This window comes from Hemicordylus capensis, chromosome 5 (genome assembly GCF_027244095.1).
Source record: "Hemicordylus capensis ecotype Gifberg chromosome 5, rHemCap1.1.pri, whole genome shotgun sequence".
In the NCBI taxonomy this organism is placed as follows: Eukaryota; Metazoa; Chordata; class Lepidosauria; order Squamata; family Cordylidae; genus Hemicordylus; species Hemicordylus capensis.
The window spans coordinates 22361718-22383859 of NC_069661.1; the positions used below are offsets into that span (position 1 = coordinate 22361718).

A 22142-nucleotide genomic window follows, 5' to 3' on the forward strand; every position below is an offset into this window, starting at 1 on the left:
AGGGTACAGTCAGGAGTCTCTCTCAGACCTATCTGAAGATGCCAGGAAGGGAACTTGGAACCTTCTGCATGCAAGCATGCAGGTGCTCTTTCCAGCCCCAGCCCCGAAGGGGAATTTCTTACAGGGCTCACACATGTGGTCTCTCATTCAAATGCAACCAGAGTGGACCCTGCTTAGCAAAGGAACAATTCATGCTTGCCTTAGGCAAGCTACTTCATCAGATCATCAAAAGCAGTGTGGATTTAAGAATACTTATCTGCTAATGTTGTTGTAGGGATTAATTAATAATAATAATAATAATAATTCAATTTCTATACCACCCTTCCAAAAATGGCTCAGGGTGGTTTACAAAGAGAAATAACAAACAAATAAGATGGCTCCCTGTCCCCAAAGGGCTCACATTCTAAAAAGAAACTTAAGACACACACACCAGCAACAGTCACTGGAAGTACTGTGCTGGAGGTGAATAGGGCCAGTTACTCTCCCCCTGCTAAATAAAGAGAATCACCACGGTAAAAGGTGCCTCTTTGCCCAGTTAGCAGGGGATTAGCAGGGGATTATACATTAATAAATAAAATAAAATAAAAGCTGTTTTCTGTGAAGACATAGGCTTGCCCCCCCTTCCTAACAAGGTTTCTTGAACAGGCAGAAATCCAACTGGTAGGACTCATCAATACACCGACAACCTGCAACACTGTAGGAATTGCTTCACTCGTTGAACTTGTGCCTTGTGGGCAGCTGAGGAGCCTTGTAAGGAAATAAAAAGGCCAACTAAAGCAACAACCTTAAAAAAACCAAACACGTGCATTTTTAACTGCCTGAACGGGTGCGCAGATGTTCCCGTAAGTATTTGAAGTATCTGAACTCTTTCCCTCGCCAAACAACTCGTATCCTCCCCACACCACCACCAAGTCCAAGCGTATTTCCTCTCCTCCCCGCTTAAATAAATGAGAAGCTGGTCCTCAAGTTTTGCCTCGGATATTCAGCAGGTAAAGCTACCCTCCCCCCCCGAAATGGGTGCAGTGATGAGAAAAGTTTCCCCTTTTGTTTGTCTCCTGCGGGTCACAGACGCCCTGCCTGATCAAAAAGGCGGCAGCCCTTTGTGGGCGGGGCTCTCTGGAAGGGGCGGAGTTGTCTGGAGGGTGCTGCTGACTGCTGAGTCCTCCAGCTGAGCGGGTCCTATACGAGAGCCCGGTGGAATTGGCTGCCTGGGAAATGGCCTTTGCAGGGCTAGAGGGGATCTGGGCGTCGAGGAAGGCAGGCGGCAGCGGCGGCGGCAAGAGCGTGCTCTACTGCTGGGGAGACGGCTCCTGCGGGCAGCTGGGGCTGGGCGAGGAGGAGGCGGCGGCCTCGGCTCCCTTCCGTCGGGGTCCAGAACTTGCAGCCGGGGGCCACCACGAAGTGCGGCTTGTGGCTTGCGGAGAGCGGCACACGCTGCTGCTCTTCACCGACGGCACCGTCGCTTCTTGCGGAGACAACGCCCTGGGGCAGCTGGGCCGGAGGCTCCTCGAGGGGCGGCAGCGCAGTTACGTGCCAGGTAGGGCTGGAGCAGCGAGCGGGGTCGAGGTCTTCGAGGGGATCGGACCGGGCGGGCGGGGGCGGTTTCTGCCTTTACCCAGGCTCCCCTAGGGCGTCTACCTAGGCATCCCCCCCCCCGGCCATTGCGACTGGGGATGATGGGCGTTGTAGTCCAGCTACATCTAGGGACTGATGGCCGTCAGTAGCGTTCCTTTCTTGCAGCCGTCGCAACTCGACTCTTTTCCGGGAGAGGAATTTAGGCGGGGGGGGGGCGGTGTTGTAGGGAGGCATGCAGGGTGAAGTTAAGGGAGTATCCACCCATCCTCTCTTAGAGGGGAAAAAACCTCGGTGGCGAACACATCCGTGAGAGCCGGATCTTTCCTCATAGACACGCGTGCGCGCCCCCCAACTTGGAAAGCGTCTTCACGACGCCCCATCCAAGCATAACGGCAACTCAAGGTCTGTTCTGCCCCCTGTGGAAGAACAAGGCCCCCTTTCTCTCCATTCTTCCTCGCATTTTGCATTTGGATGAAATCTGGATGAAATCTCCTTTCCTCTCCGCTGCTCCTTTCGGCCAGCTGCTAAGATGGGCGTTTAGATAATAGCGGAGCTCTCCGCCGTACAATCCTGTTAGGGGGTATTCTGAAGGCTGAAGCCCTAATATTCGTAAACAGTGAGACTCATTCCCGAGTAGTGCGTGAGACTACAATCTTGCAAAGATCCCTGGTAAAGCGGGTATGACGGTGATGAAACGTCTGGATGGCCTCGGGAGCCTCTCTGTGTCTGAGCGGCGAAAAGAGGTGCTGGGCGGAGAGTCAGACAGGAGTCATGAGGACTGCTCGCTACGGTTCCTTCCCCTCCCTAGATAAGCGAGCTACCAAGTCTCGGTTTTTCTGATCTGGTTGGTGGTTCTCACGACGCACTAATCCGGAGCGTGTATGTGGGCGATTTGGAAAGATCTTGGGCGTGGAGGGGGCCGCACTAGACGCGACTACGAAGATGCGTAAGTGCATCTCCGTTCTCTTGTCACTCTTGGAACTAGCAGCAGTCTGGAGGGCTGATTCAGACCCGGTGGCCGTTTTCCCCGGGGCGCTGTTTCTCCTGAAAGCCGCTCTCCACCCCGCCAGCGGCGCTTTGCCCCGTTAGGGGGGCAAGCATGTGGGCGTAGGAGAACCTCCTTCCTAAAGTGCGTGGGGCGCCAGAGGCTGCTGAATCCTCCCCGTTTGTGATCCAGTCAGAGACAAAAGGTCTCTGTCCCTTTCCTAGGGACGACGATAAGCTGGAGAGATCATGGAATGCGCTTTCACTCTCTTAAGTTTCAGTTTCCGTTTCTGGTTGCGTCGGTCCTCCCAGCTTATGAGGACGAATCATTCTTGAAAACACTTTCGTTTCTCTCTCCCTGCTGCAGCGCTGCTGAGTCAGTAGTTGAAGTCTCGTTTTTCTTTGTTTATTTAAATAGGGACTTAAATTTTTTTTAAAAACCAAAAAACTTGGTCGGGATGCCATGTTACCTGGTCGTTTGGGTGGCCCTGTGGAGTCTGGAGAAGGGCGTGGCATCTCTCCTGTGGGGCTTTTGTTCCCTTTGGGGGGGCAGTAGGGATGAGAAGGGCCCAGGCTGGTCGGATCCCGGTGGGGTGGGCAAGGCAGGGAGCGCTGCAGGAATACAGCTCCAGAGACTGCTAAGTTGGGTGTGGCAGGAAACAGGAAGGGGGCAGGGCTGGAATTAGGCTTTAAACTCTGTCAAATCTACACTGGAATATTTAAAGACAATTTAGCTGAGGAGGAGGAGCTGCTTCTGAGTATGGGAGCCAGGAGTTCTCCAGGAGAGGGTGCCGGCTAAATGCAGCAAGCCAGGATGAGGACTCAGGTGACATGCTAACCTCCTCCCCTGACTGTTCCTGAGGCTGACCTTTTTGGGGTTGCTCCAGTCATTCTGGAGTTCAAGAACAGCTAGGAGCCCACCTCCTCCCCTGGGATTCTGACAAACTTAAAATTTAAGTTTTTAAATAGGGATGTTTTGCAGCTAGGGAATTCTAGTCCATGGGCCCACCTAATTAGCTTACAGGACCCCCTGCAAAATTAGCATTCCCTCTGTGTGTGTGTTTATACATTTCACCACAAACCCACAGGTCTGGGCCAGAGTGGATGAGGTGGAGGGGAGGACTACACAACCCTCAAAGGATTCATACATCATCTTGATCATTCACCACAAATTCACAGATTTGGCCATAGTGCACTTGCGGGGGGAGGCCGGACAGGACCATACATGCCCCATGCTCCACAGTTCAAACACGAAACCAAATTGGACATATTGTGCATTCGTAAGGAAAATAAATGAAAGCCACAACACATGCCCCTTGCTTCACAGTTTTCATGCAGACCTTTTGGAACACAAACCAACTTGAGCATAGTGCATTTGTGCTAAAACAAAATGTTGTTTGTTCAGAGATGTAGCGGTTGGTTCCACTTTCACTAGGTGTGAAGTACTCTATGGTTAGAGATAACGGTTTCTGGCAGCTTTACTGCAGTAGGAAAAGAACCATTAAAATCACAAGATCAACTAATTGCCTTGAAATAAAATAAGAGTTCTGCCATCTTGGGCTACATATGAACTCTAAGCTCAGCCATTCTGGAAATGTAATGCCATTCTAGGAATGTAAAGGGTTGGGCAAAGTGGGGGGTGGGGCATGTTGTCTGGTCATAAAAAGTCTTTAAAAACCAATGGATTGACCAATCTGCTTCAGTACCAGGTCACAGAGTCCTGCTATCCTGTCCTACATCTGTGCTCAGTTTCAGAACTCTAGGCCAAGCTATTCTGGAAATATAAAAGGGGGCCTCTTTTCCCTTGGGGAACATCTTGGGGCCCTCTATGGGAGTGGGCGCACAATCTGGGACCCCAGGCCCATGCCTAATGGTGCCCCTGGGTGCTTGCTCATGATGCATTCATTGGGCATAGGCTGATATGGAGAGCAGGAAAAGAATGGCTTGTGAGGGTATGAAAGCAGTGGGTTGTACTTCCTTTGCATCAGTACTGTATGCTTTTTCAGTAAGTGTCTCTTGAAAAATCTTATATTATGAGCAGAGTAGAATCTTTGATATATCCAACTGAAGCAGCATACCAGGGGCTGCAAGCTTTGGTTCCTCAAAAGCTGTTGGACTACCACTCCCATCGTCTGCAGCCAGGATGGTCTTCAGCAGTGTGTGATGGGAGTTGTAGTCCATCATCATCAGAGGCTGTCAACCTGTGGGTTTCCAGATGATGTTGACCTGCAACTCGCATCACCCACTGCTGAAGACCATCATGGTTGCAAAAGTGTGTCACTATGAGCAAAATCATTATTTAACACAGATTAATTCTTTAACAGCTTTAATCCAGAGTTTTTCCAACATCTTGCATTTTCTTTTCCCCTTCTAAACTTGTTTTGCCTTTATGAGGATGTGGCTGTAGGTCAGTGGAAGGTTGGGATTCTGAATTGGGTAGGCTGGAGCATCAAAGAGCATCAAATTTTGTATCTGAGAGGGCAAATATAGCCAAGCAAACAAATCTGGGTGTTGGTGTCTTTATTGGTGTGACTCCTTCAGAATGCTTGCAAAGCCGAGAGGAGATATGCAGAAATGAGACTGCTTTCCTGTCTCCCAAGTGGGAAGATTAACTTGTGTGTCTTGAAAACTACCTCAGTTGCATGACTAGGAGCAAAATGGAGCAAGGGAGAGAAGTCACTTTGGAGATAGTGTGACTTGACATCTGTCCTTTGCTGGAACCTGTAAATTCTACAAGAAGTTGGCATAGAAAGCTTCTGCCCCGTCTTCTCTACCCATCTTCTCCAAACACTGCATGGTGTAAAGTGTCTCATCCAGTGGGTCAGTGGGCTTCAGGCAAATGCCATCCACTGGCAACTCCTCAAAGTGCAAATCAAACAGGTGCACAAGGATCAGTCAAGGCAACAAGCAGGCACATGTGAACACCTTGCAAATGCTGTTCTTTTAAAGTACATTATTAGTAGTTATCTAGTTGCTGAGAGCCTTCCTGAATTCTCTGTGCCAACAGCAATCTGCCTCTATTAAGAAAGCATCCGTTTATTTCAATCATACTTTCTCATGAAAAGAGAAAAGGCCAAAGACAGGATTGTGTATGTCCAATAATTTCATGCATGTGCAAAATCTGATTTTTGGATTCAGAATTCAGCATCCTGGGAACTTCACCTTTTAATTCTTAAGATGAATGTCTAGACTTTAGGAATGTGGAAATTGCCCTGAAAGTAGATGGGTGAAAGCAGGTGGCCAAATCTACCTAGTGAGAGTAAAATCTCAGTAGAATAGCTGGTATGTGATATCACTACCTTTGCAATTTGTTGCCCTGCTTCGTGACTAGCGGAAGAAGGATTTGTGGCAAATATCCTTAACAAGTATGGACTCGCAACAAAATGTTGCAGTACATCCCCGGTGCACATGTGTTGCCTGAGCATGGTGAAAGTTTTAGGTGCTACTGCTTTCCCCTTCAGAAGCAGAAGTGGCCATGAGTGTCTTGAGGGAGTATTCTTCAAGCTGAGAAATGTCCTGCTCAAGCCCTCCTTTCCTTCCCCTCACTGCTGAGTTCAATTAATGCCACCCACCTGATTGTGTGTTAACTGCCCCCCAAGTCCACGAACATTCTGCTCCACTGAGTTACATCTTGGCAGTTTTGAGAGAGTTTTCAGATTTTTCCTATCTGTGGGATACCCCAAGTTTGCCAGTACTTCCCTCTCGCCTGCAGGTGCTTCAATTATGTGTCCTTAAGGATCAGATCTTTTCCAGCTCTTTTGCAATCAGATATAAGATTTGGGTTGGGTAACTATATAAATAGCTGAACTTCCATTGGAAATTGAATCCTGTGTCAGTTTCCATGCTATGCAGCAGTAGACACAGGATGGAGATACACACAGCCTTCTGATGTCTATAAAAATCAATATTTATGGCTACTCAAATGCATTTTTCCACTATCCTTCCTCCCTGAAAGAGCCCATCCAAATTCAGGGAGCACAAAATATTGTCCATGTGAGCTGTGGAAAGGAACACTCCTTGGCTATCTGCAACAATGGCAAGGTTTTCTCCTGGGGAGCTGGCACTTTTGGACAGCTGGGCACTGGAGAACTTCGAGAGCGTATAATTCCAAAGTAAGTCCTTGAATCAGTAGTTGACTTCTTGGGAACCAGGGTTTGATGCTGGACCGCACCTGGGCAAATGTGAGTTGAGATGAACTAAAAAGCTAGTTCCAAATATGACTAACTGGGACTGCATGATGGAAATGTTTCACCCACTGTTTGAAAGGGGGGCTGGGGGGTTAGTTGCCCAGGGCCCCACACGTATGGGGGCCTCACACTGTAACACAGCAACAGAGACTCTTCTAATCCTGGCAGGGATGGGGGAACATTGATTTGTCATAGGAGGGGCCCCTTCACAAACTGTTTTTTGCACTGGGTCCTCTGACAATTTTTTAAAAGCACTTGAAAACGCACCTCTTCACTCAAGCCTTTTCGGCTTTTTAAATCTTCAAGTTTTAACCTGTGTTTGATTTTTAGATTGCCTAAATTGTTTAAAGATTTTTGTGCATGTTTTAACTTGTTTTATGTTGTTGTTAACTGCCCAGATAGGGAAGTTTGAGGCAGTGTACAAATTCGATAGATAGATAAAAGCTAGAAACATCACTGGTTTTGCCAGTGCTTAAAACAACTGCATGGACTCCCAGCCCACTTCCAGGCACAACTCCAAAATGCTGGTGGTGCACCTCGCATTGTGTGAACCTGGCGAAGTGCCTTAGCTGATATACCAAACTGCTTCTCAAAGTCAGTGAGCGAACTACTTGCTTGAAAAGATATCTTTCCTCTGTCTCAGACCTAGCCTGTGCTTACCACTTTAAAAGCAGCTCAGTTTTGAAAGTTCCTTCATTGCAGGCAAAAGCAAACAAACAAACAAAAACCCAATGAGGCAAGTTTAATGTTTATCTCCAGTTCTCTGTTGTAGCTAATCTTCTCCCTCAGTGTAGGAGGGTGTCCCTTTAAGATGGGTTGTGCAGTCCAGTTGCTCCCAGTAGACGGGGCTGAATTGAAATCAGAGGCGGTCCCATGGTGCACAGGGAACAGGCACTTCCCAGTTCTAGGACTGTGTAGCTCCTGGAAACAGGGCTTTGGAAGAGCTCCACCATTCTCTCCTATTTCTCAATCTTTTTTCTCTTTATGTCCCCTTAAAAAAAAATTTTTTAAGCCACCTTGATCTGATCTTTTTGTTCATCTGTCCCTTCTCCTCACTTTTTACACACACTCTTTCTTTGTCCTCAACCATGGAACATTCTGACCAGGTTGCTTTTTTTAAATCAGAAGATCCCTCACTCTCATCAAGGGGCAGAGAAAGTGAAAGGGATCATTCTAGAATGTGCACGCGATCCTCCATCATGGCTGAAAAGCCTGAGCAGACCTGTGGTCCCTTGCCTGGTCTCAGATCATGGGCACAACCCAAGCCCCAGACATGCTCTAGTGGCCAGCCCTCAGCGAGGAGGAGGAAAGGCTTTGTCTGGGGCCACGCAACCGTAGGCTTTAAGTCTTGGCATCCGATGCAGCAATAAGAGGTTTCTGGCTAAAAAAAAATCAGAATGTAGATACAAGGTCCAAACTCAGCTTGGCTACATCGGCATTCAAGGGTTCTAAGCCCTTTGGGGAGTCTCTTGACCAAGTATTTATTGAGACTAAGGACAAAAAGAAAGCCGTGCCTTCCGTTAGAACGGACAATAGAAAGCCTTACCCCACCGATCAAAATTTGTTTCGTTCTAACAGGATTGTTCCTCTCGACTCAGGGACAACTGAGCCAACAAGTCCTCCTGGCAGGCCACTTAGAATCTCAGACACAGGCACAGACAATTCAGATCCACACCTCAAATCCAACAGTTCCTATGGCAACTCTCAGTTTAACAGATCCAACAAGAAACAAAATCGGCAATGACTACCCCTCCCCTCCAGTGGGGGGAAGTCTCCTCAACTTCTCCCATCATGGCAAAGGTCTGCTCAGGATTAGCAGGTTCTATCCATGATCAGGAAGGGGTACTCCTTCGATTGCCTTTCAGAGTCTTCAGAGCACTTCTGTCCAACACCCCATGCAAGAACGCAGTCATTCATTCATTCATTCATTTGATTTCTATACCCCTCTTCCAAAAATGGCTCAAGGCAGTTTACACAGAGAAATAATAAATAAATAAGATGGATCCCTGTCCCCAAAGGGTTCACAATCTAAAAAGAAACATCAGATAGACACCAGCAACAGTCACTGGAGGTACTGTGCTGGGGGCGGATAGGGCCAATTACTCTCCCCCTGCTAAATAAAGAGAATCAACACATTAAAAGGTGCCTCTTTGCCAAGTTAGCAGGGATTCATTCATTCATTCATTCTTTACATTTACAGGTGAAACTCGGAAAATTAGAATATCGTGCAAAAGTCCATTAATTTCAGTAATGCAAATTAAAAGGTGAAACTGATATATGAGACAGATGCATTACATGCAAAGCGAGATAAGTCAAGCCTTAATTTGTTATAATTGTGATGATCATGGCGTACAGCTCATGAAAACCCCAAATCCACAATCTCAGAAAATTAAAATATTACATGGAACCAAGAAGACAAGGATTGAAGAATAGAACAACATCGGACCTCTGAAAAGTATACAGTGTACTGTGCTTGATTGGCCAGCAAACTCGCCTGACCTGACCCCATAGAGAATCTATGGGGCATTGCCAAGAGAAGGATGAGAGACATGAGACCAAACAATGCAGAAGAGCTGAAGGTCGCTAATGAAGCATCCTGGTCTTCCATAATACCTCATCAGTGCCACAGGCTGATAGCATCCACGCCACGCCACACTGAGGCAGTAATTGCTGCAAAAGGGGCCCAAACCAAGTACTGAATACATAAGCATGCTTATACTTTTCAGAGGTCCGATATTGTTCTATTCTTCAATCCTTGTCTTCTTGGTTCCATGTAATATTCTAATTTTCTGAGATTGTGGAATTGGGGTTTTCATGAGCTGTACGCCATGATCATCACAATTATAACAAATTAAGGCTTGACTTATCTCGCTTTGCATGTAATGCGTCTGTCTCATATATCAGTTTCACCTTTTAATTTGCATTACTGAAATTAATGGACTTTTGCACGATATTCTAATTTTCTGAGTTTCACCTGTATATCCCTCTCTTCCTCCAAGGAGCTCAGATAAGTGTACATGCTTATTTTTATCCTCACAACAACCCTGTGAGGTAGGTTAGGCTGAGAGATACATGACTGGCCCAGAGCCACCCAGTGAGTTTCATGGTTGAATAAGGAATCTAGTCATCCACCGTCTGATACAGATTAGGACAATAGAGCCAGTGCCCTTAATAGAAAGATGCCATGGCCCCTATTCAATTTTCTTTTTTGTTCCAAAGAAGGATGGGTTTTGGAAGGTGGTGTTGGACCTGAAGCACCTCAACAAGTTCATTTAGAACTGCAAATTCTGAATGGAAACTGTGTGCACCATTCAGCCCAGGGAATTTCTAACATCAACAGACCTCATGGAGGTTTTCCTCCGTATTCTAATTATCCCTGCACATCATCGTTTCCTGTGCTTTGCGTATGCCCAGGAACAATAGCAATATCCGGCCATACTGTTCGGACTCTCCTCAGCACCCAGGGTTTTTACAAAAGTAATGGTGACGCTGGTGGCCTACAGGCACCTTCTAGGCCAGGGATTCTCAATGTTGGGTCCCCAGATATTATTGGACTTGAGCTCCCATAATCCCTAGCCCCAGTGGCCTTTAGTTGGGGATTATGGGAGATGAAGTCCAATAACATCTGGGGACCCAGCATTAAGAATCCCTGTTCCAGGCCTTTAATCAGATCTCGTTTCTTCTACGGGGCAGAGACAGACATTCAGCACACCATCTAGATCCTGCAAACCACAGCTTTTGGTAAATCTGGCAAAGAGTTCAACTATCCCTTCTCAGAGCTGTACACACCTGGGTGTAACAATAGACATCTGGTGGGAAATACGCTACCTCTGGAACAAAGGAACAGAATTTGGGCACAAATCCAAAATGTCCTATCTCAATCATTAGCAGACCTGATGGCCGTGATGCAACTACTGGGATCCATGGTTTTGTGCCTGGGCTCTGTCCCATGGTTGACACGCCAGACCACTCCAGTGGCGCCTTCTTCCATATCAAGATCAAATCACAGCAAAAGCTCACATCAAAATTCCGATCCCCCCCCTCCCGCCCATCACTACAACACTCTCTTTGATTGGGGACATCAACAACCATCTCATGGACTCCCTCTCAAAGAGCCTCCCCATTTTCAAACTCACTACTGATACAGGTAACAGGATGGGGAGCTCATTGCTGCACCTAAGTGGCACAAGGGGCTGTGGTGTCTGTCAGAAATGACCTACAACATAAACCGGTTGGAGTTGTGGGCTAGCATGTCGAAGGTCAGCATGTCTTGATATGCACAGGTAATACCTCCACCAAAGCCCACATCAACAGACAGGGAGAGACTCTATCACAATCCCTGATTAAAGAAATTGGTGTTCTGTTAGCATGGGCAGGAAAACATCTAGCATCTGTCATCTGAGTCGAGAACACAACACCACAGTGGATTGGTTGAGCTGCCACAATCTGGATCAAGTGGAGTAGAGACTTCATCCCAGTGTATTCAAGGACATAGCCCAGTGTTTCAGTCCCCCTATCCTGGATTTCTTGGCTGTACCAGCCAACAACCAAACACCCAGGTTCTATTCCAGATACCAGTACCGCCTAGCAGAACAGGCAGATACCTTCACATCTGCCTGACCTCAGGGTCTCCTTTAAGCCTCCCCGCTGTTTGCTCTGATTCCCAGAATAATTCAGAAACGCAGACAGGAGGAAGCAGACGTCATCTTAATGGCCCTGAAAGGCCTGGTTCTCAGATCTCCTAGACCTCACCACAATCCCACCATTGCCTCTTCCAAACCATCCAGATCTGCTCACATGAGGACCCATTCATCATCCAGATCCTTCGTGGCTTCATCTTCACACTTGGAAGCTGCGCATCAGATCCTAGTATTAAAGAGCTATTCTAAGGCTATCCAGGACACTATTCTAGCTTCCAGATGTCCATCCGCAGTGAGGATCTACCAGACAACAAGGGTGGTATTCCTCCTCTGGAGTAGAACCCACCATATTGAACCACTGAAGGCAAGTTTTTCTCATGCGCTTTCCTTTTTGCATTTGGGTCTAGAGAAGGGTCTTAAGTTGAGCACCCTTCGAAGACAAGCTTTGCCTCAGTACTCCCTTCCTCCTCCAAGGTTCCTCTAGCCCTCTCATCCTCACTTCAAGAGGTTCCTGTGTGGCACTTGAACATTACAGACACACACACACCACACCAGTGCATAGGTTCTCTTCATGGAACCTAAACAAAGTCCTTAATGCTCTTACTAAACATCCTTTTGAGCCTCAAGTCAGTACCACTGAAGATACTCTCCTACAAGTACTATTTTTGGTTGCCATAACATTTGCTTATAGAGTCTCTGAATTAGGCACTCTGACAGTATGTAAACAGCTCTGCTTTTTTCAACCTGACTCGGTGGTCCTGAAGACTGACACTACATTTTGCCCTAAGGTTAATGCCATTTTTCCTAGGAACCAGGACATCAACCTCCCTTCATTTTGTACCTCTTCAAAACACCTTCAGGAAAAGATTTGGCACACACTTGGTTGAGGCGAGCTTTAAAAATTATCTCAGGTGCACCGAAGGATTTCACCAGTCGGACTCTCTCTTTATCTCTCTTCATCCTTCTACAGTTGGTACTAAAGTTTCTAAAGCTACACTTCCCTGCTGTCATGATGGCCAACGAATCCCTCTCTTTTTGTTCTCCTGGAAGTATCACAGCCCACTCAACCAGGAGTGCATCAACTTCTGCAGCTTTTTCAGCCTACGCACCAATCTCAGAAATATGCAGAGCAGCGACATGGTCTTCCAGACATTACAAGCTGCAAGTGTATCAGACAGCTCAAGGAGCTTTTGGCTGCACTGTTTTTTTCAGCAAGTAGTCCATTCCTCAGCCATAAACCAGTTCCTCCCACTTTTCTCACCGCTCTGGTACGTCCTGTCTTAAAGGGATACCCTCCTACCCTGAGGGAGGAAGCAACATTGGTAAATCTTACCATGAAGGGTTCTTTCTCCTTCATGGAGGGTATCCGAGCCACCCTGGTTTATGGATGAGGTTACAAGGAATTATGAATGGACTCCTAGGGGAACTTCCTCTCTTGTCTTTTACACTGTATATAGTTTGTCTTAATTTGTACATGTTTATTAATCTTTGATCATAATGGTTGCAAGTTGGCTGTGTTCCCTTTGAAGCTCCTCCTTTCATGTGCTACACAGTCCTGAACCTGGGAGGTGCCTGCTCACCGGGCATCATGGGACTGCCTCTGATTTGCATTCTGCCCTGTCTGTTGGGAGCAACTGGACTGCACAACCCACTTTAAAGGGATGCCCTCCATACACTGAGGAGAAAGAATCCTCCATAGTAAGTTTCACCAATGTTCCTTTCTCTCCCCCCCCCCGCCCCCCTGCTATAGGGAAGATTAGCTGCAGTGACAGAGAACTGAAGATAAGCAGAAGGGGTGGAGGAAGGCGTTGCCTGTGCTTTAAGCCCTTCCAGCTTTCCTTTCCTATAAGGAAATTTTGCGTAGGAAGAGCTCGGCTATTTTTCATCTGATGAGAAATGTATAGCCCGGCATTTTGTTCTGTGTGTGTAAAATTGTCGTAATGATTGCCTTGCAAGGCAGGTATTTGTTTGTTGTGAACCGCCCAGAGACCTGAGTTTTGGGCGGTATAAAAATATGTTAAATAAATAAATAATGAAGGTGAATGAAACAAAAAGGTAGAGCAATGAGCACAATAAGGCTGCAACCTTAAGCATACTGTCTGATGGGGGTGGGGTGGGGGAAATAAAGACCTATCTATAATGCATTTAAAACATCATCAAAACCTAAACACAGTTTTTCTTGCTGTTCTCTGTATTTCTATAGGAAAATAGATGGTTTATCTACGCTTAAAGTAATCCAAGTTGCTTGTGGAAACTATCACTCAATAGCACTGGCAAAAGGTAATTTATTTTGTTCACTGGAAATGGCCTCTTCTCTATCGTGGGTTTCTAAAACTTTAAGGTTACAGCCTATCCCGGGAGTTCCCAGCCTTGGGTCCCCAGATGTGATTGGACTAGCATTCTCATCATCCCCAGCCATATTGGCCAAAAGGAGTTGTGATTGTGGATGATGGGAGTTGTAGTCCAACAACATCCAAAAGTTGGAACCCCTAAGTTAGCCTCTTGAACCCCTAACTGGCCCCCTCCACAATATTCCAGGCCCCCATCCCTGAATCTTCAGCATAATCTTTTTTAAAATCATCATCATCATCATGTATACCTTTGCCTTGTGAAACTATAATGTAAGGCGTGCAGGTAATAGCCAACTCAGTTCCTCACTAAGAATTAATACAATTAAATTACTTGAAACATATTTGACTCTAAGTATTTGCAATTGAATGATTTCTGATTTTATAGCAACACTTATGGCTCCAGGCCTGGTCTTGGGGTCCCTCAGCTTGATCATCAGTAATGGTGGACAAATGTCCATGAAAAACTGTTAGTTCATCTCTGCTGGTCTTGGCTGCGGTGTAGGCCTCACCATTGGTTGTCATCATTGGTGAGGCCCTGCAGGAATGGTATATTCTATATACCAGAATATAATCTCTATCCTCTGCAACACATTGGGCCGGTTCAGATAAACCTCAGCCCACCACCTCTTTTACACACAATAAGGCTGTAGCCTCATCTCTAACATGCCTGCCCCAACATCGCGCAAGAACATGCCAACACATTCTCGGCATGTCCTTTACTCACATGTAAAAGGGATGGCGGGCTCAAGTTCATCTGAACCAGCCCAATGAGGGTCCATAGCCAACGTGCAGTGGCTCGTTCAGACAAGTTGACAGGGAAAAGATTCCCTCAAGGTAGAAGACTTCAAAGCCATTCTTCAAATGGTGAGGATGTTCTAACAATGTGCTGTCTGTCTGTCTTCCTTTAAAAAAAAAAAAAAAAAAGATGGCAGAGTCTTCTCATGGGGGCAGAATACCCATGGCCAGCTGGGACTTGGAAAAGAAGTTTCTTCCCGGGCGACACCACAGCATGTTCCTGCTCTTGATGGCATCCCATTAGCTCAGGTCTCTGCGGGCGGAGCGCATAGCTTTGCGTTGTCTCTTTCTGGAGTCGCATATGGCTGGGGAAGGAACCATGCACATCAGCTGGGTCTAAGTCCGACCCCCACAAGAGGTATGTCTGTCTTCGGATTCCTCAAGAAAATATTGCCACCTTGAAGGCTGTTTCTCCTCTCCTCCCTTTTGTGTGTTAGATCAGGGGTTCTCAAACTTGGGACCCCAGGTCGTCTTGGGCTACAAAATGTGGGATGCGAGGCTGGGAGCCACTGAGCTAGAGTACCTCAGTATGTTTCTCCCACAGAGCAAGTCTTCAAACCAATGTCAGTAGCTGCTCTGAGAAGCCTTGATGTGACCTACATTAGCTGTGGAGATGAGCACACTGCTGTTCTCACCGAGGTATGCTTTAGAGATCAGGCATGGCTGGCCTGAGGTTATCTAGCTACTTTTGGCCACGACAACAAACCACCCAGAGACATGAGTTTTGGGCAGTATACAAATGTACTAAAATAAATAACAATGGCAGCTGTGGATGATGGGAGCTGTAGTCCAGCAACAGCTCGAGAACCACAGGTTGACCACCTCCTGCATTAGGTGCCTTTTCTAGGTTGCTCACAACAGATTGCGTCCTAAAGCTAGGAAATGGTTTTCACAAGTTATTATACCTCTAAGAGATAATTGAAATGTTACAGTTCTCCTGGGATGGACGTGTATCAGTTATACATGCAGAAGTCTTTCTGGATACATATTTCCTGTGTCCGATCAGGGCAATTGGGTGTTGAGGGTTTAAAGTACAGTGGTTGAACTGAATCAACTATATTGAGCATTTGTATCTGCCTGGGTTTCTTTCCTTCCTGCCATAAAAGGTTATAGACTAGAGATTATTGTTGTAGTTTTGGATGGTCGTACCTTGCATCTGACCATTGATCTGGTTGGTTCCAGCCTAATGTCCTAGGGATAAATAAAATGAGAACTGAAAAGCACTTTGTAGTCTGAACAGTTATGATTGAAGTTGTTAACAAGATAATCGCCATGGTGTCATGCTAGAGCTGCTCTTTTTTGCAACTCTTAAAACAGAATGGCAGCATCTTCACGTTTGGAGATGACAGTGCTGGACAACTGGGCCATAGCTCTTCAGCCCAAAAGACTGGCCCGCAAAAGGTTGACTGGATTGATGGTCCAGTTTCCCAACTGGCATGTGGAAGGTATGTACCACAGCTTATGTCCTGTGTCGGCATGTAAGGGAAATGTATAATAATAATAAATTTTTTATTTGTTAGCCACCGCATAGCAAATTGTTCTCTGGACAGCTCACAACATATACAAGCCTATATATGTGGCTTTTGGAAGGGGTTCCCAAACTTGAGTCCCCAGATGTTGTTGGACTACAATTCCCATTATCCCCAACTGCAACCTTGGGTCTCCAAATGTTGGACTACAACTACAAGGCCATTGTAGCTGGGTATGATGGGAGCTGGGTCCCTAGATGGTGTTGGACTACAAAGTTGGGAATCCCTGGTTTATGGGATGAAAGAAATAACTTAAGAACCATTGCAGATAAGTTGAATTCTGTGCCAGATCTCTCTCTCACACACACACACTCGCACCTCAAAAAAGAAAAGAATCCATTGCATGAGGTCCCTCTTGAATGGTATTTTAAGTGGGCAGTATACTGGAGAAAGAAACAACATTTTGTAGTTTGTCATTTTAAAATTTGATCCTCTCAATCAGGGCTGTAGTTGATTACAGCTAGTCATCCTAATTTTCAGGAAGCCTTAATTTCCATGAGGTGTTGGGGCTAGGCAGACTCTCTCAGAGGTCCAAAGAGGCCTTGGGTCACTTCCAGCTTTTGAGGCCCCTTGTCGTAACAAAAATAAACAATTTGTTCTAGTAATCTACTAATCAGCCTATTTTCCAGCATGTGCCTGCCATCTTGGATTGAGGTGGATGACATCATCACAAACTACACCATTGAGGTGTCCCTGTGTGTCACTCACTACAAATGTACCAAATTTGGTCCAAATCGGGTAGACAGTCCTCAAGTTAATGCATTTGCACCTCCAAAAATTCACACGTCCACCAACTTTGATCAGGGTGGTTGATATCATCACAAACTATGGCATTGAGGTTTCCCCATGTGCCTCTACAGCTGTAGCAAATTTAGTTCAAATCGGTTAGGCGGTTCACAAGTTAGCCCACTTGCGCCTCAGAGGTTTACGCATCCGCCATCTTGGGTTGGGGTGGATGATATCACAAATGATACCGTTGAGGTGTCCCTACAACTGTACCCAATTTGGTTCATATTGGTCCAGGCGTTGCGGTTGATGGCGGGGGACCCGCACGCAGAATCCCGGGTGATCTCATAAGCCTACAGGAAAGTAGGCTAAAATGAGTCGTGAAAACAAAACAAGGCACTAAATTAACAGGTGACTAAATTTGAGGCCCAGGTCAATTGGCCCTGAGGTTAGGATAATGCCTGGAGACCCCATGGTGGGGTGGGGAAGCTCTGTTTTCAGTGGTCAGTGCATTTTGCAATTGTTTGGTTGCTGATACAAGAGAAATCTAGTTTCATTATTAAACTTTGTTTTTTATATTTTCTTCATATAGTCTGACTAGCAAGTGTTTGTTCTCCCCCCCCCCCGCCCTTTTCTTTAACAGCTATCACACTCTTGTTTTATCTGCCTCTGGCCAGCTTATATCATTTGGGCGTGGGCCCCTGCAACGCTATGGAAGTGGAACATCTCCCAGCAAACCGTATAATACACAGAGCTTTAACATCAGTTCTCTTATTTCTCCTAATGGTACCCCTTTCTTTCTTTCTTTTTTAAAACCCTTAGTACTGTAACACAGTGGATGTATTCCAATCAGATTCAAGCACCTCTGTGCTTGGAAGGTGTGTGGGTGATGCCTACTGAGATCTCGAAAGCCAGCGGAGTAAGATTTTTGGCTAATTGCAGTGGCCCCATTCCCAACCACCGATCAGAATAAAGTATCCAAAAAAGATTGTTTAGGAGATGAGAAATTGTGTGAACTTTTTCCATTTGTGTAACTTATTCAAGTCACAGAATTCTACTTTTCTTGATGCCAAATTGGAATTTCCTGGATGCAGATTTATTTATTTTTTACTGTTGAGACAGCATTAACACATTCCCGGGCTTTTAAAAAAGGAAAATTGAGAACAGCATAATGGTATGTGAGTGTAACTCGCATGTGTAACACACACCACTACAGCAGACACCTGTGTATTTTCCTTGTTATGCTTGGCCTAGAGCCGTGGTTCCCAACCTGTGGTGCTCCAGGTGTTCCTGAACTACAACTCCCATCATCTCCAGCCACAATAAGTTGTATTGTAGTTCAACAACATCTGGCATACCACAGGTTGGGAACCCCTGCCGAAGAGTCACATCCCATATATTTTAGAAGTCTACAAAGAGTGGAAGAAAATCCTCAGAACCAAAAATTTGATGGGACTATTGCAGAAGAAGGTTGTATTCATTGATGAATATTCTGTGGGGAGTAGCAGGGAATCCATGGGAAGTATCTTTGGCAGGGGAAGAGAAATGGATACGCTTGATCAGCATCCTGGTTCTTGAGAAGCCTGAACTACTTCACTCTTTCTCATTGTTATTGGTCACTTTTTACATCATCCAGCATAATACAACTTTTGCAATGACTTGGAAGTTTTGAACTGCACAAAGTTTCTTTTAGAACGTCGCCTTATGTGGTGCAGGGAGGAACTGCACATTTTGTGTCTGGTTGCATAAAAAAAGAAAAATATTTTTAAAAGCCCTGACACAGCTGTGTCATTTGAGAACAATAAGCATTGCTACATCCCAAGTTGCATTAGAAAGTCGACAAGAAAGAGAGAGTTTGTGGTGGGGAAGAAACATGTTATGCCTGATCTAATTCAACAGCCTGGAAGTGTCTTGTAAAGTTGCACTGAGGATCGCAACATGTAGAAGGGGGGAAACGCCACAAATATAATATGCAGCTTGGGTTGAGCATCTAGGACTGATCTGGTTTCATGTTGTTGTTGCAGAACTGTCAAGCGTCCAAGTCAAATGCATTTTTGCTGGAACATACGTCAGCTTTGCCAGCATGTGTCCATCACAGGTAGATTGCTTGTTTCTTCCTTGAATATTCAGAAACTGTTGTTGCCGGGTGAGTGGGTGGGTTGGCAACATTTGGAGTGTGTTACCCAGAATTACACTGGGACATGGTTGGTTGCTGAGCCCAGTTCAAAGAACTAATTATTGCCTTCAAAGCTCTAAATACTATAGATTGGTTCCTGGGTATCTGAAGGATGTTCTTTCCCTTGCTTAATTCTGCCTGTCCATTCAGTTCATCAAGGAAGACTTTCCCCTAATCTTGAGGTAAAGTTGGTGGGGACTCGAGCAAGGTGAAGCCTTCAGGACTGTGGATGGAGATCCCTCTCTCTGGGCAGCCCATTCTCTGCCCATTTTCAGTGAAGCTGTAAAAACACTCCTGTTCTGATGGCTTTTAAAGTCCCTTTGTGGGTTATGTCTCCTCTGGCAGACTATGCTTGCTGCTGCTGCTTTCACATTTTGGGGTGGCAAGCCAGTCTTACATTTTGACCTTCTTGGCGTAGAGAGCCAGTCTTGTGGTAAAGTAAAGGTAAAGTGTGTTGTGAAGTCAATTTTGATTCCTGGCACCCACAGAGCCCTGTATTCTTTGGTAGAATACAGGAGGGGTTTACCATTGCCTCCTCCTGTGCAGTATGTGATGATGCCTTTCAGCATCTTCTTATATCGCTGATGCCCAGTATAGGTGTTTCCCATAGTCTGGGAAACATACCAGCGGGGATTCGAACCAGCAACCTTCTGCTTGTTAGTCAATATGAATTGTCCCCTTTGCTAAGCAGGGTTCACCTTGGTTTGCATTTGGATGGGTGACTGTGTGATCACTGACTTCTGCAAGATATCCTCCTTAGGGGCATCTGTTTGCATGGAGAGCTGGTCTTGTGGTAGCAAGCTTGACTTGTCCCCATAGCTAAGCAGGGTCTGCCCTGGTTGCATCTGAATGGGAGACTTGATGTGTGAGCACTGTGAGATATTCCCCTTAGGGGATGGAGCCGCTCTGGGAAGAGCAGAAGGTTTTAAGTTCCCTCCCTGGCTTCTCCAAGATAGGGCTGAGAGAGATTCCTGTCTGCAGTCTTGGAGAAGCCGCTGCCAGTCTGTGTAGACAATACTGAGCTAGATAGACCAATGGTCTGACTCAGTATATGGCAGTTTCCTATGTTCCTATGAGAACGCCTCTGGTTCAATCCTTTGCATCTCCAGGTAGGACTGGGAAAGAGAGATTTCTGCCTGAAACCTTGGAAACCTGCTGCCAGTCAGTGTAGACAATACTGAGCTAAATGGGTCAATGGTCTGACACTCTATAAGGCAGCTTCCTATGGTCCGAGTGTTGTATCTCCTAAATGTGATTGTCAGGCACACCCTAATGAATCCTGCCTGGCAGGTCATGTATACCAGTGAACGCTGATGTGCACAAAACCTAGATGGAATTGCTGGCGTTCATAAATGAACATTTGCCCATGGCACATTTGGACAATGTAGCTTAGTCATAGTACTAGTAATACATTCTTCACTGTGGGAGGATAAGAAATCAATCTTTGTTCCATAAGGCCAAAGACCTGGGTAACATGTTTATCACATGTTCATCTATTTCCTGGAGCTGCTATTTGTGTTGCCAGAAAGTTCCTGTTGGTGCCAGTGGGAACTTTTCCCCAAGACAAATAGCAGGGGTTGGGGGAAGGGTTCTAATCCACTTTGGGACTACGACAGGGGCCAAGAGTTAAAGTTCTCTACACACACACACACACACACACACACACACAGAGCGCGCCTGTGGTCATGATCAGGATCATGTCCTCCTGGCTGCTATGTCTTCAGTGTGGGAGCAGACCAGGGATTCTCAACACTAGGTCCCCAGATGTTATTGGACTTCAACTCCCATAATCCCCAGCCCCAGTGGCCTTTAGTTAGGGATTATGGGAGTTGAAGTCCAATAACATCTGGGGACCCAACGCTGAGAATCGCTGGAGCAGACTGTTACATGAAGAATGTATTGTCTAGCTTGGACCTTGTACTCGAAATGACAGTCTGTATGATGGGAAGGGGTGACACTTCTACTCCTGGCATTTGTTTTGTTTTTAAAAGACGCCTACATGCGCAAATAGAACCGTCTCCTGTGTAGAATCCTTGCTGAAGATAAGCCAGGTGGACAGGGTGCTGATCGATAAATGGATGTCGGCGGGAGCAGAAAGTGAAATGCGACAGACGGCTAAAAGGTGGCCATTTTTTCTCTTGCCTCTTTAGAGGGGGGAAAGCAAGAACAGAATAGGGCCCTGGGCATCTGTGTTATCAAGCCTCTGAGCTGCAAAACCACAAGAATGGCTGTACTTCAGGAGAATTGGGGAGCAAAATTTCTATGCAACTTCTCCCTCTGTTGGTCACCATAGCGCAGTGTTCTTCCTTGCAAGGCCCAGGAGCCTGTGGCAGTTCCCATCAATAGGGATGTGCAGGAGATGGGGGTACCTTTAAGGAGCAGGGCGGGTGCTCTCCCCCCGCCCCGTGTTTTCCTCACTGGTGCTGTGTTTAAAAATGATCCTGCGGGGTGGCAGCATACCTCCTTGCCACCCGGTGTGCATCGGACCAAAAGTGCCCGGTGCATGATGTGCACATGCACACCGGGCAGTTCCAGTCCAACATGCACCGGGGTGGCAAGGAGGTATGCTGCCGCCCCGCAGGATTGTTTTTAAACACAGTGCTGGCGAGGGAAATGCGGGGGCGGGGGTAAGAGCACCCTTCCTGCTCCTTAAAGGTAACACCCCCCCACCATCGAACCAGCCAGAACTTTGAACTGGTTTGGAGGTCCGTAAAAGGGCTTCCAAACCGGTTCATGCACATACTTTGGCTACAGCTAAGTACTCCACCTTGGCCCACGAAGAGGTGAGCATTCTCTCGCAGTTGGGAGGAGTGTATCCAAGGATGCATTGTTCCTCCCACCTGCTCAGAGACAGGGCCAATCAGAAGATGACACATTGAGCCTGTGGGAGGGATCAGCCCCTTCAAGCTTCCCCATTCCCACTATGCCCAGTGCTGGTGAGGCCCCTCTAAGGGGAATGAAGCTCCCTTTAGCTCCACACCATCCTGGAAAGCATACACAGAGTGCTGGGAAATGCTTTCCCCATAGAGCTCTCTTGAGGGCTTGGTCTCTCTTAAAGGGCCCTCCCAGCACTGAGAAAAGTGCAGTACTGTGTGGAGGTCCAAACAGTGGGAAATGGCTCTCACATTGAAGGTCTTTTGCCCGAGTGGCCCTGTTTTGAAAAATAGTGAAAATCACAA

General features: G+C 46.5%; 1 protein-coding gene across 2 annotated transcripts in view; it reads left to right on the forward strand.

The window, feature by feature from the left end:
* Positions 1-1115: 1115 nt before the first annotated feature.
* LOC128326562 (probable E3 ubiquitin-protein ligase HERC6) overlaps positions 1116-22142 on the forward strand; it is a 43436-nt gene continuing 22409 nt past the window's right edge. The window contains exons 1-9 of one of the 2 annotated variants that reach the window (XM_053253630.1): positions 1116-1537; positions 6515-6671; positions 13590-13666; positions 14663-14890; positions 15077-15171; positions 15850-15977; positions 17431-17573; positions 18812-18885; positions 20955-21085. In XM_053253630.1, coding sequence (XP_053109605.1) covers positions 1216-1537; positions 6515-6671; positions 13590-13666; positions 14663-14890; positions 15077-15171; positions 15850-15977; positions 17431-17573; positions 18812-18885; positions 20955-21085 — 1355 coding nt within the window. In that variant the 5' untranslated portion in view covers positions 1116-1215. Of the gene's footprint in view, positions 1538-2025; positions 2522-6514; positions 6672-13589; positions 13667-14662; positions 14891-15076; positions 15172-15849; positions 15978-17430; positions 17574-18811; positions 18886-20954; positions 21086-22142 lie in introns of those variants that run through there. The other variant, XM_053253631.1, reaches the window with a different exon arrangement.